Source organism: Papilio machaon, chromosome 4, assembly GCF_912999745.1.
Source record: "Papilio machaon chromosome 4, ilPapMach1.1, whole genome shotgun sequence".
NCBI classification, from domain to species: Eukaryota; Metazoa; Arthropoda; class Insecta; order Lepidoptera; family Papilionidae; genus Papilio; species Papilio machaon.
Genome location: NC_059989.1, coordinates 706032 through 722669, shown reverse-complemented (window position 1 = coordinate 722669; position 16638 = coordinate 706032). Strand labels below are relative to the sequence as shown.

The following is a 16638-nucleotide window of genomic DNA, read 5'->3' as shown; positions in this document are numbered from 1 at the left end:
TCCTTTTAGAAATTAAAATGAAGGCAACCCGTGTCCTAAATAAGTAACGTAGATTGGATGGTTTATGTACATTAGCGGAAAGGCTATCATAATAGGTATAAGTAAAATAATGTTATGAATCGCTGGAAAGATAAGATGGCGGAGAGCGTGGAGCCTGCGGTCGGAAGAGGGAGCGGGGAGGTGGTCCTCAACGAAAACAATAATATTAATAAAGCCGCAATATAATTGAGTTCTTAACCCTCAGCCTTGTATCTTATTTGATTAATATAATAATAACAAATCGAAATTATTATTTTACATACAAACCACAATTTTTTTTTATTATGGTCTCTAATTTACTGTAAAAACGATCGTCTCATAAAAGTTGATTTAAAAAAAATTATACGACTGTTAAAATTCATAACTATTTTCTAGATAAATAATCAATATAAGAAATCGAAATCTAATTAAATAAATAAGCAATAATAACATATTAATAGAGAATCACTTTTTAATCCCATTATCCACTGATCGCGTGATCATATTCCATACCAGTCGTGAGTCTCAACAGCTGCCAGTTCGAGTAGTCGTTAAGTGGAAAAAGAGTGTAAATAAAACGGTATTGTCCATTCAAGCTTCATTTGCCGCGTCCTGTGGTGTCCCTCTCAATGAAGCAGGAGTCACGCCTCCTGACCGACGATGTTACAAGCATCATCAGATATCCCTAATTAACCTTAGTAATTGATTGAGCATTAAGTAGTATTTTTAATAATACAAATTGATAATGAAATTAGGTACTTTCTTCTTCTTTTTGTGCAATATTATATACACTTTTAAATGAAATTTCCTTTAAAAAAAAAACTTAAACACAGATACTGTTGGCGGTATTATATTTCAAATATTTGATGCAATTTTTATTTTGATAGTCATAATAACGAATTCGAAGAAATTGCTCAACCAAACCTAGACCCACAACGAGTTAAGAAAGAAGATCCTATTATCCTTTTTTCTTTAATTAAGATATCAATCTGTAATTTTATTTCTTATGGCCATCGAAAAGTCTTTAATAAGGTAACCACGAAGACTCAAAGATACAAAGCTTCGTTTGAAATCTACAATGAAATCTAGAGACGACTCCAACAATTCACCCGCACTTACAATCAGAATTCTCTGTTCAAGGACCCAGTATTACTAATAGGTACGATAATTTAAGTATATAAAGTTAATACAAGTCAGAACAAAGTTGGAAGCCATTACATTATTGAACAATTATGCCCGCATAAGTTATCCAACTTTGTGAACCTCAGTCGGACTGCACTCTTCAAATCTCAACTAACGACAACTATTTATTTCAAAGGAACACTGGTAGTTTATTTTCTCAAGTAATGATTAAAAAAATACAAGAAGAAAGAAAAACTTTACAACGTCTTTATGAATCTAATGGCATCTACCTCTTTTATAAGAGAAGGAGGCATAGGAATTGCAGCTGCTTTGCAAGCCTTTGAGAAGGAGATACGCTTGCTTCTTGAAGGATCCTAACGATAACAAGGCAGAAATTAATATTCTATCTCAAAACATTTTCTATTAAACGCGGTATTCTTATATACCTAATCCATTTTGTTCAAATTTAACTTGAGTGAAACTCGCTCGCTGAATATCATTCGAAAAACATGTTTCGAGGAGGCTCGAATAATTTCTATCCTCCGTTTCATAAAATCTATATATATAAAAGAAAGTTGTGTTAGTTACACTATTAATAACTCAAGATCGGTCGAACTGATTTAGCTGAAAATTGACGGGGAGGTAGCTTAGAACTAGGAGACGGACATAGGAACTTTTTTATCTTGTGTGCATTTTTATTCCGCGCGGAGGAAGTCGCGGGTAAAAGCTTGAAATAATTTAAGTATCAACTCAAAGATTGAAGAATTGATTTCACTCAATTACTCAATTAAGTGATAAATAAAAATCTCTCAGCGTTTAAATTTTTGGCCACCGTAAATACGTAAACATTATTAGCTGGTGAATGAGATAAATTGAGTTGGCAGAGTCGGTGCATTTTATGTGAGGGCCCTAGAAATGGCGCTGGCATCGCGAGGGGCCTTCACTAAATTATGTGCCACATTTTGGACTTATCACTTGGCGCGGTATAAAGACGGAAAAGAATTAATTGAAATATTTATGCCAACTCACTAAAGCCGTTATATGTACATTCATGTAAAAGTTTTAATATCTTTTTTGGCATAGTACATAAGTTTAGTTGTATACTAAAATGACATTAATATGATGTATTTTTAGGTTTAAAACTTCGTCAATAAACTACGATATTTGTAGAATGTAATTTAAAAAAAACTGAAAGCTAACAAGTGTATAGTTAATATCAAATTCCAAATAAAATAGGGTCATTTTCGGTCGATTTTTGGATTGTAATTCACATCGTGTATCATATATGATCAAAGACTTCTTGTAGAGGAAAATAGTAGAAACAATTATTCGTTTTTTTCTCCTACTGAAAAGGAGACTATAATAATGAGGGGAAAAGTTTGAAGACGCGATTTTGCTTCGATGAAAGTTGGATCGCAAATTGTTGTAGTTATGTTGCATGTTCCAAATCTATAAATTGTAATAATAATACACTTTGATGATCCAATTTAAATACAAATAGGTACTTTTTTTTGAACATCTAAGTGCTGCTACTAAAGAAATTAGTAAATACTATAACGATGTTTTCTATGTTCCTCGTCAGAATATACGTAAGGAGCGTCTTCAAAGGAGATTGCCTTTCGTCGTTTGACTTTGTGGACATGCCTCAAGCATGAGATATCAGATGCCGCTCGTACATGGCGACAGATGCTATGATTTGTATGCATATGCGGAGCGAAACGTGCTCATCCAATTGAGATATCCTTTATAACATAACGGCCATCTTGAAATTGCTTGGACAATTGCTATTGATAATACAAGTTCAGTTGTTTACGATAATAATATGATTTCACGATTTTATAATCTTTTTTAATATTCATAGCCCATAGCATATTTTTAATAATTGGATACATTTTCCGATATCGTACTAACATTTACAACACTAGTTGAAAAACTGCTAATCAAATAGTCAATATTATAAGCTAAAATATCATCGAAGTCAGTATGAAATAAATTCTACGGATCTCTAAGTCGATTCTTTACAAATTAGATACATAAATCCTACATCACAAAATGTATGTATTAGTTTTTTGAAAAATTAATCTTACCAACATCAAAATAAAGTGCACAATCAAGTGACACCATTGAATTAGGTTAGCGGGTAAATGGCCTTCCGAAATCAGATCAATATCAGAATAGCGGTTTCTTTGGGGACGAATTAATTCCTTGTATAACCAATATCTCATTATGGAACGTTTCCGGGAGTCCATTCAAGCTAAAAATACCTTTATGTCGTTCGAAATAAGAATTAAATTCACATGGCTGGCTGTATCCACTGGTAAACTGGAAATCTAGAGGCAAGCCCCTTGCTAGGCGTGATTTACCGCTCGGGCAAGTTTTGAATTAAATCTTATCCATAATTCTCTGCTGTGACGACGTGTACGGCCACTTTAACGTGTTCCCGCGGTTAATTACTAGCTAGTTGGCTTGTTTCTTGTGTTCTATATATCTGTATCTTCTCAAATATTTCGGCAAGAAAACCGTTTATTCGCATGAGATTATTTAAATATCGAACAGTAAATTAAAATGTTTTTAGGTACCAAGAAAATCACAAATGATTTTTATTTTTTTTTACTATTATTCATAACAATAAAAAGTTGCAGAGTACAGGAATGTGGTTTTTTAATTCAGAAAAAAAAAATATGTAAATATAATTCTAGATTATTCCATCACCAGAATGATCTTGTTAACATAGGTTTATATATTCTATAGAATACTTGCCATTCATATTGCTTTAGGCTCCAATATCAGTAGAGTTCAGGTAATGGCGGGAAAATATAATGCCGCCATGATTGTTTTGTTGCGACACGTCGTGCGACAAATTGGCTCCGCGCGTCGCCGAGCGACATCTGGTGCTTTAATTAGACGTTACGAGATTAGAGGGCTCCAAACTTGTCTAATGTACGGGAAAATTTAACCGTTGAATATCGAAGTTTTACATATTTTTCGTGTCATTCTATACATAATTATTGATGAGATATATAAAAAGATGTTGATCGTTATATAAAAATAAAGTGTTAAAAGATTTTAACATGAACATATAAAAGCAACAAAAAATCCTTTTGTATCCATCAGGTTACCAATCGTAAAAGGTGGAAGAACTGTAGATAGTAGTAAAATAAACAAAAGAATAACTTACCCTTGCGCGCGACCGCGTACCCTGTTGATAGTCCGATCCGTACCCACGGCCCTGCAATAAAATGAACACATTACTATGTGACAAAAATACAACTCTGTCAGTTTAAGTCTACGTAGGGTTATGTGATCACAACAATTTCAATATCAACAACCCTTTTTACATAGCATTTAATAAATTCATCTTGAAAGAGATGAAACAAATTTTTTAAACGATAAAAAAAAAATGAGCAAATAAAAGCTAAAAACGTCCCTGTACAACGAATTGAATTAACCTCGACCATGTTAGGATTTAAACATATTTACACTAAATAAAACGTCACGGACGAACGAAAACAGGTTAATTCTGGTAGCGGGGCCGCACAACCGCAGTACGCGTCACCAACGCGACCGCAATCTCTGTTTCAATTCATGAATTAGGCGAAATTACCACGAATGCGTTGACAACGCGAAAAGTTCGCAGTTGAGTCGCGTTTCGAGAGATTTGCGGTGACATTTATGCGAATTATCTTGTAAGTAAATAGCTTTAAGGATTATGAGACCGATTGAGTTTTACTTTAAATAGATGTCGAAATAGTTTTGTGGTATCTGCGAGTTAATAATAGACGGCTTTAGACGATGGATGGAAGTCAGTCGCTGTCTTGTTTTGACGTAAATAAATGTTTCGTTGTGAAGTGAATCATCAAGTTTTAGTTTTAATTTTAGATAAATACCAAAGCCCTTTATAACCTACTTTATAATTTACCCTTGTTCTCTCTCTAAAAATATAAACAATTCATTGAGAGATTTACTTACTCTTAAGTTATAAGTAACTTTGACAGAATTCTGATTTTATCATTAAGTTAAAAATAATAAGAAAAAGAAAAAACAATTATTTTACAACTTATAAATAACCACATCATATTTAACCATATCAAATTATATAATACTTAAGATAAAGTATGAAAGTTGAACTACATTTAGTTTTAACTTAAAGGTTGGCGTGCGGTAACAGCTCTGATTGAATTCAGAACAACTTACTTCACAACAACTTTAACTTTTATAGCGGACTAACAGCGGTTACGTTCAGAAGGAAACGAAGGTTGGATTCTTGAAGACTGAAGCCGCTAAACTAATTTGAAGCACATTACAATATATAAGAAATTAAATAAATGTGTAGATATTTCTACGTGATATTTGATTACTTTGTATTTTTAAGTTGTTGTTCTTAATTATAATAAAGTGATGGTATGTTGTTATACTATGTCAGATATTGCTCGACTGCCAAAAGCAAGTCTCTTTGCGACATGTTCAACGCTGCTACGTAATGCTACGAGCGACGTAGCGCTACATTGCTACGCGTGAATCTACGTTCTTTTCAACATAATGTTAATCACATTTCTAAGATTGCGACATACATATTTAACTTTAGTTAGGCATATTTTTATGTGTGTTTATGTTAAATAAAATAATTTAAATTGTAGCAACATTTTAAAGTTTATTTTACGACGATTTTCAAAGATTATGAATAAGATAGAGCAGTATTACTAATCGTATTTGTTGGTAACTTAGACTAGAGATTTTCGCTCTGCCCACCAGCCTAAGCTGAAATATGGCGGGTATTAAAGTGAGATAGTTACGTTAAGAAACTTACCGTGACAGGCGATTTGTCACTCATATTATGTGAACTTATGCCCGTGTTATTTCCCACTAAACTTACAACGTTGAAATGCTTGTCAAGTTAATTTAGTATGGAGTTATTTATTAAGTACTTTTAAAAAGAAATTTAATTGTATACTAAAAGCGATTTTTTTTAAGCTTTATTAATAATTTACTCATACAAATTGATAGCTTAAGGAGATAATTTTTTTCAGGCCTACATTATTGTAATGATCATAAATCAAGTATGCATATACTTTATTATTGAAAACTGAAGGCGCCATAATGATAAGTTTGAAATAAAAGACGATGTTTTTATTTATATTGCAGTTCAAATTCTACATATATTGCGGCTAAAATCAAAATGAACGACTGTTTGGTTAGATGTCAACGTCAAAAACGTCACTCCATTTGTCAGACCCACGATTTTGTTGTTTGAGTTTGACCTTTAAGTTTTGTTTGAGTTTCAATATGTTCCCGCCATTATATTACACACACCTTAAATTTATATTACTACTATATGTCACCCGCGACTCTGTCTGCTCGGAAATAAAATAAAAAAAGTTTATTTCTAGCCTTGCCAAATTTACAATCAAACAAACATTCTTCCATTTACACTTTCGCATTTATAATATTAGTAAGATTATAATCTAAAGATTATAAGGAACACGTCGATATATGTTGTTTACAATTTAGGTGCTGGCTAGAATCCCATACGTCTCTCCATTTATGATCTTCATTTTGACGACAGACACATATATAATAATTATCATCATCATAACGATTTCTACTTTTTTTAATTTTGGAACGAAGTTCCTTATCGCGCGTTGTGAAAGGGGTCTAGGCGGAAAAAATTCTTACGAAAAGTTGTCACGACACTTTTTGCTATATCACCATGGCAACGACGTGACAATATATAACGAAAATTCATAGAAATAAAATGTACTTCTTGTGAAGATTTAAGTTTTTTATTCATAGAATAAACATTGGTTCCTTCACTAATTACTAGAAAGGAACTTCGTTCCATCCGGGTGTCCCTTGATACCTCTCAAGTTTTTTTTTTTATATTACAAGGTGGCAAACGAGCAAGCGGCCACATGAATTCGCCGAAATGGCGAAGCGACCGCTGCCAATGTCTATTGGCAGCGGTCTATGGTCTGATGTCTATCCGCATTTGCAGATGTGTTGCCTACCCTCAATCGAGGAAAGAGGAGACGCACAAAAAGAGAATATTTAACCTTCCTATGTATCTCCTCCTCCATCAAATCCACCTCCCCTTCCCATCCTTTCCTAAGGGTGGGAAGGGAAAGAGGACTAAAATTAGGCCTCCGGCACCACACTCATCAGACGAAACGCGGAATTACTTCCACTTCACGCCTGTCTTCTGTGTGGTCGTGGTATTTCACCGGGCGAGCCGGCCAACTTTTATATATAGCCAAAGTATGTTTTAGAAAATTGTTTTGTCTGTTATAATTTATTATATAAGAGAAAATATTTGTAATATACATAATACTACACACGGAAAAAATAAGAAAATAAGAAAATGTTTTCTTCGCTCACAAAAAAACGCCTCAGTGCGTATGAACGTTTTAGTTTTTCTTTTAATGCCGGTATCAAGTTTCGGCAATCCACCATGAATACACTTTATCTGATTTTTATCTCTCCCTACGCCGTGATCCATAAAAAACCGTCGTCCGTGGCTTTTCCGGCTTTCCGGTCGGCCCAAAGAAAAATTGCTTGCATTAGCGGGCGGTGACATAATGTAAACAAAATTAGTCACCGGTAATCGAATCTGAGAGAGAGCGTGTTCCCAAACTCTGTAGCAGCCATTACTGAGTCAACGGAAAGAGATTTGATACAAGTTATTGGATATTCTTTTGGGATAAATGCCGAGATTGTAGAGTAGAACAGAGAACAGGTGTTACGTAAAATCAAAAAAAATACTAATATTATAAATGAGAATGATTAGATGGATGGATGTTTGTTTAAAAGTATCTCTGGATAGACTCAACGGATCTTGATGAAAAATAGCATAGATGTAGAACATTGTATTGAACAACACATAGTCTACTAATTTTACGATTTATTTTTAAATTCCGCGGACGGAGTAGCGGGCGAAAGCTAGTATCACATAAACTCAAGTAACAGGATTACGTAGTTAATCGAAATCCTAGATCAATTAGTTTGTAGTACAAAAAGACTTATTGAAAACGATTTCCATTAACGCAGCATCTCGTCGCCTTTCTAAATGATTAATGATATATCCCTCTCTCAAATATTTGTCATGTGTCGATACATTTCGTAGAAGACAGTATTTGAAGAGAAAATTAATGGTTTAACTTTATATTCACCTTAGTATTTTATGGAATTCTAATGAACGGATGATAATTTATTATTATTTTTCAATATTATTTCCTTGAAATGTATATTTCATAATATATTTCTACTTTAATTTATATTCACTAGAAATAAGGTAATTTATAAAATAGTTGGTTTCAAAATAAAAGTAAGTCTAGATTCATCACTTTTATCTCTGCAAAATACGACCACCTTTACACTTAAGAATTTTCATCGTTGGTAAAAAAAATCTATCTTTCACATATCCAGACATCGCTTAAACAAACCGTTTTCTTTGTACTTCCCACCGTTTTATTTGGATGTGCTTTGAAAAGACCTGATTATTCGTATGCCATCGATTCCACACTCGCCTCAAAGGACATCAGCGCTCGAGAGATATTTTGCGAGGCATAAATCCCGCATATCCATCTCAAATTCGACCAACCAGCATAGAAATAAGTACGCCGTTTTTACTTCAAAAAGAATACGTTTTATTTATCCTATTCGACGCCTTCCAATCAGGTTCTATATGAATTTGCTAAGATCTATTATGGAAGTACGCGAATATTACTAAAGGTGTATTAAAGGTAAAAACATGTAGAATAATAAATCAAATAGAATCCACTAAAGATAAATAATATGTAAAATCTTTCTGTAGTTCTTATCATCTTTGCTACAGATTATAACTGGATTTTTTAAATTTCGAACACTTAAATTTTATTTACAGTTAAACATTTTATCTGTTCCATATAATCCCAACTCAACTACTTAGAAACGTTAAATTCGTAGTTAAAACTGAGCTCACATTTGCCCAGAAGTTGAGTAATAAATTAAAAGGAATAGTCGATTTAGTAGTTACACTTACATAAGCAAAGACAAAGTTACGCCAACTTAGATCTGTGATCTCTCTCTCTATTTCTTTCCTTCCCTCTTTCTCTATAGCTAATGAATGGCTTACGTACCTCCAAACATAGACAGGCTATAAGCCGTGGTATTTTGTGCTTATTTGATTTTCGTCATTTCGTCGCTGACGGTTACGGTTGGTAGCATTGGTGAGGAGTCGAACTAATAATACGAGATAGAATTAACTGTCAGGAACATCAACGATGCAACAGCTGACATATCCTAGCAGTGACCTATCCATTAACAGATCAGAGTTTACGTATAGTGATTCTGATAGGCTTTCGTACAATGTACGTTATGGGATGTTCGACACATTCGAAATTTAAATAGCCGAATTTTTTTCTTTAAATTTTCTTTTTTCCGTTTCAGGTGTATAAATTTAAACAAGTACCATCGATTTGATAATTTGACAATAGTTGTATCACATGTTTTTTTTTTATAAGAGGAGGGGGCAAACGAGCGGCGGGAACACCAAAGTGTTCATCGACGCCCATGGACGTCCGCAACACTAGGAGAATTCCAGATGCGTTGCCGGCCTTTAAGATATACGCTCGCTTCTTGAAGGACTTGTATTTTATGATGACATTTTTAATCAAATTACATGTTTGTCTTTTTTAATAAAAATGTATTCGCTAGATATGATATCCTTTTCAGTATATTCAAGCTATGTCTAAGACGCCTCTTCAAGATTTTCTCAGCCCACATTCCGGTGTGTACTCGGCTGAGCACACGAAATATTCGTCTTCGATCCAATTTAACTTTCACGTAAACTTGTTCAAACTTCATCGACTGGATTCTTTGTGCGCTCCCTGGTGTGAAGTGGATTTGTAATTTGAAATATAATTTAATGTATTATTTAAATAATTATCATCGTCAGCTCGTTATACGTCCCCACTGAGGGGGCTCGGAGCCTATACTAAGTCAGGGGTCAACCACGCTGCACAGTGCGTTTTGGTCGACTTTCCTTCATAGTAAATATATCATATACTAAATATTAAGCATTTATTATGTTAAAAGAAACAAACTGTAGCTTGATGCAGCGAAATCGAGGTGAAAAAGAAACGTATATTAGATTCGGTTTCGTTAGCTGTTAAAAAGGTTTCCGGAATGGATCAAATCTTTGCTCGTTTTATAAGAAATTTTTAGTTTCTTCGTTTTAGTTTCGCTTTAGTGACAATGTGCTGGTAACCTTAAATGTAATTTGTATAAAGCTATAAATAAAATGTATACAGTTCACCTCGTCATCTCCATCAAATTTCATCGTTCATAAAAAAACCCTTTAACAACGTAAAAACAAAAATGTATATATTTATTTCAATATCTTTCGTACGCTAATAAAGCTTTGAGCGTTGTTTCATAAGTCCGCGCCGTGTACGCAAACATATAACAAAGATTTATTATTAGTACATTTCATGTGTTTGTCGTAGATCAAAAGGTTGTTTATTCAACCCCCTCCCTCCTTCACCCCGCAGTCGTCGCAGCCCCTCACGCGTTCTTGTTAACAACAAGAATTTGTAAGCAATCAAAACTTGAAGAGGGCTTCTGATTATACTTTGTTAAAATTTGAACATAAAGTGGTTGGATTGATAAGGTCGGATCTTACTAATCGCTTCACTTATTTGAAAATTTTACTTGCCATGACGTTCTGTTGATCGAGTTTTTAATTAAGTTGTCATATTTAATGATAATGTAATTTGGAAATTTTTTTATTTCGTTAGATTTACTTATAATTTTATTCTTGTTTTCAAAAAAAAAATGCGTAGAAATATCATATAAGATGTCCTAGGCATCTGTAAATCCAAAAAAAATATTGTTATTTTTTTTAGGAACAAATCTAAGTGTTCAATAAAATATGTTCCACGCTAAAACAAGATATTGTTTTCAACCTGAATTAGAGGATCTGTACTTATTAATTTTATAAGCACTATAACCACATTTGGATAAATAACCTCAAACAAGAAAAGAAAGAAACCAGAACAAGGAAAGATGTGATCGAACATGCAACAAAGTTCTATAAAAACCTATATAAGAAAAAAGACAAAGACATACCAGAACACCAAACAAATCTTGCTAATACAAAAACGAACACGGTCCAACCAATTGACGAAAAGGAGGTACACACACATATAAAACAACTAAAGAACGAAAAAAGCCCTGGACCAGATGGAATTAGCAATGAAGCTTTAAAAATTGGAGCGCCAATATTAATACACCATTTAACCAAATTATTCAACATGATCCTGGACACAGAGGCAGTCCCAAAGGAATGGTGCTCGTCGGACATTATCCTTCTCTTCAAAAAAGGCAACCCACAGGACATAGGAAATTATAGACCGATCAGCCTGTTGTCGAGCATCTACAAACTTTTCGCCACAATATTACTCAAACGAATATCCCAAGAAATTGATAATTCACAACCTATAGAGCAGGCAGGTTTCCGCTCGGGTTTCAGCACTATCGATCATTTGCAGACAATAGAACAACTGATAGAAAAATACAGAGAATTTAACAGACCCCTCTACATAGCGTTCATAGACTACAGCAAAGCATTCGACAGCATCAGCCACAGCTCCATATGGAATGCACTTAACTCGCTAAAAATAAACAAAAAATATATCAACATAATAAAAAACATATACAAAAATAGCATGGGCAAAGTAAGACTTGAAACTAGTGGAGAACCCTTCAAAATTGAACGAGGTGTAAAACAAGGAGACCCGCTTTCACCGAAAATTTTTATAGCGGTTCTTCAAGATATATTTAAAAACATAAACTGGACAGGAAAAGGCGTAATGATAAATGGTAAATACCTAAGCCATCTGAGATTTGCAGACGATATTGCAATTATTGCTGAAACAGCTAAAGACCTAGAAGAAATGATAACAACACTCGATCAGGAAAGCAAAAAGGTTGGACTCGACATGAATCCGAATAAGACAAAAATAATGACTAACAGCGACAAAAGAGTAATACAGACAAACGGACACACAATAGAATATGTCGATAGCTACATTTATTTAGGAAAACAAGTCTCATTCGACGTAAATAGCAACTTAGAAGAAGTAACGAGAAGAATATCTTTAACATGGAAAAAGTTTTGGTCGTTAAAAGAAATATTAAAAGGAAATTATAACTTACACATGAAAAAAACAGTGATGGACACGTGTATCATGCCATGCCTTTTATATGGATGCCAAACCTGGATATACACAAAGAAGATAAAACAAAAGATAGAAAACACACAGAAAGCAATGGAAAGAAGCATATTGCGGATCAGAAAAATTCACAAAGTACGAAGCGAGAAGATAAGACAAAAAACAAAGATTAGAAATGCACTGAGAGACGCACTATCAATAAAGTGGAAGTGGGCGGGTCACATAACACGTTGCAAAGACAGAAGGTGGACAATAGAAACCACCAAATGGAAAGGTCCATCAGGCGCAAGAAAAGTCGGCAGACCAAAACAACGTTGGGAAGACGATATAGTACAAGAGGTGGGAAGAGATTGGATCAAACAGGGAAGAGATAGGGACAGGTGGAAAAGGTTGGAGGAGGCCTATACTCAGAAAGGGGTCCAAATATTGGAATAAAAAGGCTAAATAAATAAATAAATAAATAAATAACCACATTTTGTTGAGAAATCGAGCGACAGAACAAAAACAACTTCAGTAAATAGAAAAGTTATCAGCTAATAGGAAATGTCCCGAATCACGTGGATATTGTAGCACATTAATCACCGAACTGGCAACACTTTCGACATTCCGAAGATACTCCTATTAATTAGAATTGTTTCTCTTATATTGCCAATTAATTATAAAAAAACTTTTTATAATCGCATCAGATTATCAAAAAAAAATAACTTTGGAAATTGCATTAAAATCAATAAATTTTACTATACTTTTTTCTGACAAAAAAATTGAAGATTAAGGTGAATGTTTAAAATGTTGTTAGTTGTAATTTCTATCCTAATACTTTTTAACAAATTTATCTTGCTTTTTCTTATCGTTTTAATTTTATGAATTAATAAAATAATGTTTTTAATATTTGGTACGAATAGAATAATATCAAATACCGATCAAATATTACGTTATTCGTAGTCAATTACATACAGTCCCTTTGAATTACATACAATTGGTTGGTCCAATTTTATCACTTCAACCTCCTTTTCAACGCCTTTAACAAATAAATACAAACAATGATAAATAGATACGAATAAACATCTTCCGCCTGTTCCCTTTATTTCCTTTCGCTATTTTTTTCTTTAACGTAATTCGGTACAGCTTTTATTTGAGAGACACATTCGGAATATATTAAAAGAAACGACAAATGTAACCACACTTTAGAGTCTCTCTTTTAAGTGAGAGGACAACACGAACTAGACTTGTTACTACTAGGTAACATGTAGAGTTTGACATGCCCAATTCATTCGTGAATTTTTTCATGAATTTCTTCGTAGATATATGCAGGTTGCATCACGATGTTTTCCTTCACCGTAATAACGTCGGATGAATGTTCATATGTAAATTGAAAGTCGAAAAACACATTGTAGATTACAAGTCAAGAACTTAACCCCTGAGCCACCAACGCGTCCTAAATCGAGATACCAATGTTTAAGCAAAGTGAAAAATTAAGCAAAATTAACTTGAAGTACGAATATTGATTTCAGATTTTAGTTGTATGAGACTTGGGAGACATTTACCTTTTGCGTGTTGACCTCCCGTGTGGAGATGCCCATCTTCTCGTGGTGTCGCAGCTGCACGGGATAGATGATCTGGTAGTAATGTGCGCCGATGTTTCGGACTAGCTCCTGATTCTGGCGATACTCGCGTAGCAGCCGCTCCACCTCACCTGCGTAGACAAAGTGAGAGTAAGATATGGAGAACGGAATAGAAGAGAGAGCTAGTACAATGTTTAAAAATAAATGACAGTCATGATTTTTAATAGCTCGAAGGTTCAAAGGCGGTTATCGTGAATTAGTCGATATTATATGCGATAAGTATATGTTACATATTGTGGGCTCTGTATGGGAATATTATGAGCTCAAATGTTAAAAATTCACGAGTGTAGATAAAACAAATATTTTTCTTTTATCGAACGCATTCTGAATATCTTCCATATAAAGTTATATCACATCTCCCCGCATTTTATTCCCTTTATAGTCTGGTATTCATCCTTTGTGATCGTAGCATCGAAATCTACCAACGTAACCCCAATGTTCCGAGTTTAAGAACGATATTCATGGCCTTAAAATATGCTTAAAATATGACTGAGTCCGTACTCTTATCTTTTATTTTATAGCCTTCGATCAAAGCGACCTCTGACTGCTATAAAATCGACCAGCGGAATAACCGGAGTGACCTGGGACTTTGCAGTTTTATACATTTACTAGTGTATGTACTATAACTTGTAAATGCTAGGGTTGCCAATTTAAAGTATTTTTTTTTTCAATGTAACTTTCGTAGTATGATTTTAACTAGCAATTTCGCTAACTAAGCGCTTGCTTCTGTTTTTTAGATGCAAATATTTTGGGTAGAGAGATAAACTTAAAATAATAAAAATCTGCCTATTTGAATAAAAATAAAATCTAGAAAATATTGATAATTTTGTAACAAAACCGCCATTGAAATATTGTTATTAATTATGCATTTGTTTCGAGCGCTTATTAATTATTAGTCTGATTGACGTAACTGGGACGAGCCCTTTCAGCGCGTTCAGTGATTGCTGCCAATAGGCTCTTTACAACTCACTACCGACTACAGCGCTACTATCTGCCTGTGGCGATGAAAATTAATACGTGATATAAATTCATAGAAGAATGGATCAAATTGTTTTTATTTTTAAAAGTAAAATAAGTGTTCTTTTTGGATTATATGTGGCCAGTTTAAATTCTAATGATATTTTTAGTTTTAAGGTTCATTTTGCCAAATTAAAGTCTTAATTTAAATTCAGGGAGATGTAGATAACAATATCTAAAAGCCTTATTAATTCAATTGAGAAAGTAAAAAAAAATACGCTCGTATTTTTCTCGAGTCTTAATAAAAATAGAGAAGTGCTTCGTTAAACTGAATAACAAAGTAAAATCCGAGATAGATTTTTGCAAATATAGTTATAGTTATAAAAATGAGTTCTGCATTATTGGAACTGCATTTGAAATTAAAATTTGAACAGTACTCGACTGCATTGTCCGCGGATAGGTCAGAGAGGCCGCGATTGAATCCGCACTCTAAGATGAGGCCTGAATATAAAACAGTTTTGTTGCTTTTAAGAATAATACTTCATTATTTTGCTGTTCTAACTATAAAATGCAAATCGTTAGTATAGTTAGTGATCCTAAATCTGTAGCAATTAGTTTATTTCTGATTAAAAAAACTATAAGAATATTTCTAATTTAATTATTTTCAACTTTATTTAACGTATAATATGTTATATAACTTGATATTTTCGCACTCATTGAACTTTAAGTACCATTTGAATAAATTCATTGATAACAAGATTTGAATGGTCGACAAACTCTCCACTCAAATATGAGATCAAAGGCGAATTCGAAAGTTCGTATCTAGATAGTTTCCAATTTGTGATGAAACAGGGAATGTAGGGTTGCCAACTTTAATCTTTAATTTAATTTTATTGAGTTTTTATTACCAAAGGAAAAAAGATTTGGGAATACAAGTGACATGACAGTTGATAGTGACTGTTTCAATGACTGAATAACCAAAAATTGACATTTAATACGGTAGTTTTCCAGCCAAAACTCCCCTCAAAAGTCGTAATTTAATTATTATTGATTCTGTACTCGCGTTGAATGTAGTCTTTAAAAATCACAGAGGTGACGTTTAGAGATTTACATTAAAAAAATTAAATAGATAAGATAATAAATATACATACATACTCATATATCTTCTTGCTCATAGTGACGAGTACATTTTCTATATTGATTTGAAATAAATTATACAATACGTTTAAGTATCAAAAGTTTGTCTACATTAGTTATAGCAAACTAATGTTAACTAACCCTAGTGCATTGAAGAGAGCTTAGTAAACATAGTTCAAACATTTGCCTCTAAAACTAATTAACTACCCACTAAGCCGCTGCGCGTCCACATTTCAGATGATATTTTCGAAGCCATGGTTCGATTTGTAATCCAGTTTAAAGTTCGTAAAGTGTTAGCTAGTTATTCTTCCCTGTACTTACATGTACCCTGTATATACTTGCATTTTATGTATTTTATTTTGGAAAGTTGTATTGTGTTTTGTATATTATCTAAATATATAATAATACTAGCTTTTGACCACGACTTCGTCTGTGCGGAGTTAAGAAAAAAACTTACGAAGTAGCCTATTCGTTCTTCCAGACTATGTTCTACATCTGTCTTAAATTTCATCGTGATTCGTTAACCCGTTTTTGAAAAACATAATCACAACCATCCATACGAACTTTCGTATCTA

The 16638-nt window shown here is 33.5% G+C and overlaps 1 protein-coding gene across 4 annotated transcripts in view; it reads right to left on the bottom strand.

Moving 5' to 3' along the window:
- Positions 1–13999, bottom strand: part of LOC106718984 (disintegrin and metalloproteinase domain-containing protein 11) — a 111847-nt gene extending 97848 nt beyond the window's left edge. For all 4 annotated transcript variants that reach the window (XM_045686914.1, XM_045686915.1, XM_045686916.1 and 1 more), the window contains exons 1-2: positions 13892–13999; positions 4319–4369 (exon numbers count right to left, since the gene is read on the bottom strand). In XM_045686914.1, coding sequence (XP_045542870.1) covers positions 4319–4369; positions 13892–13927 — 87 coding nt within the window. In that variant the 5' untranslated portion in view covers positions 13928–13999. The remainder of the gene's footprint in view (positions 1–4318; positions 4370–13891) is intronic.
- Positions 14000–16638: the final 2639 nt, after the last annotated feature.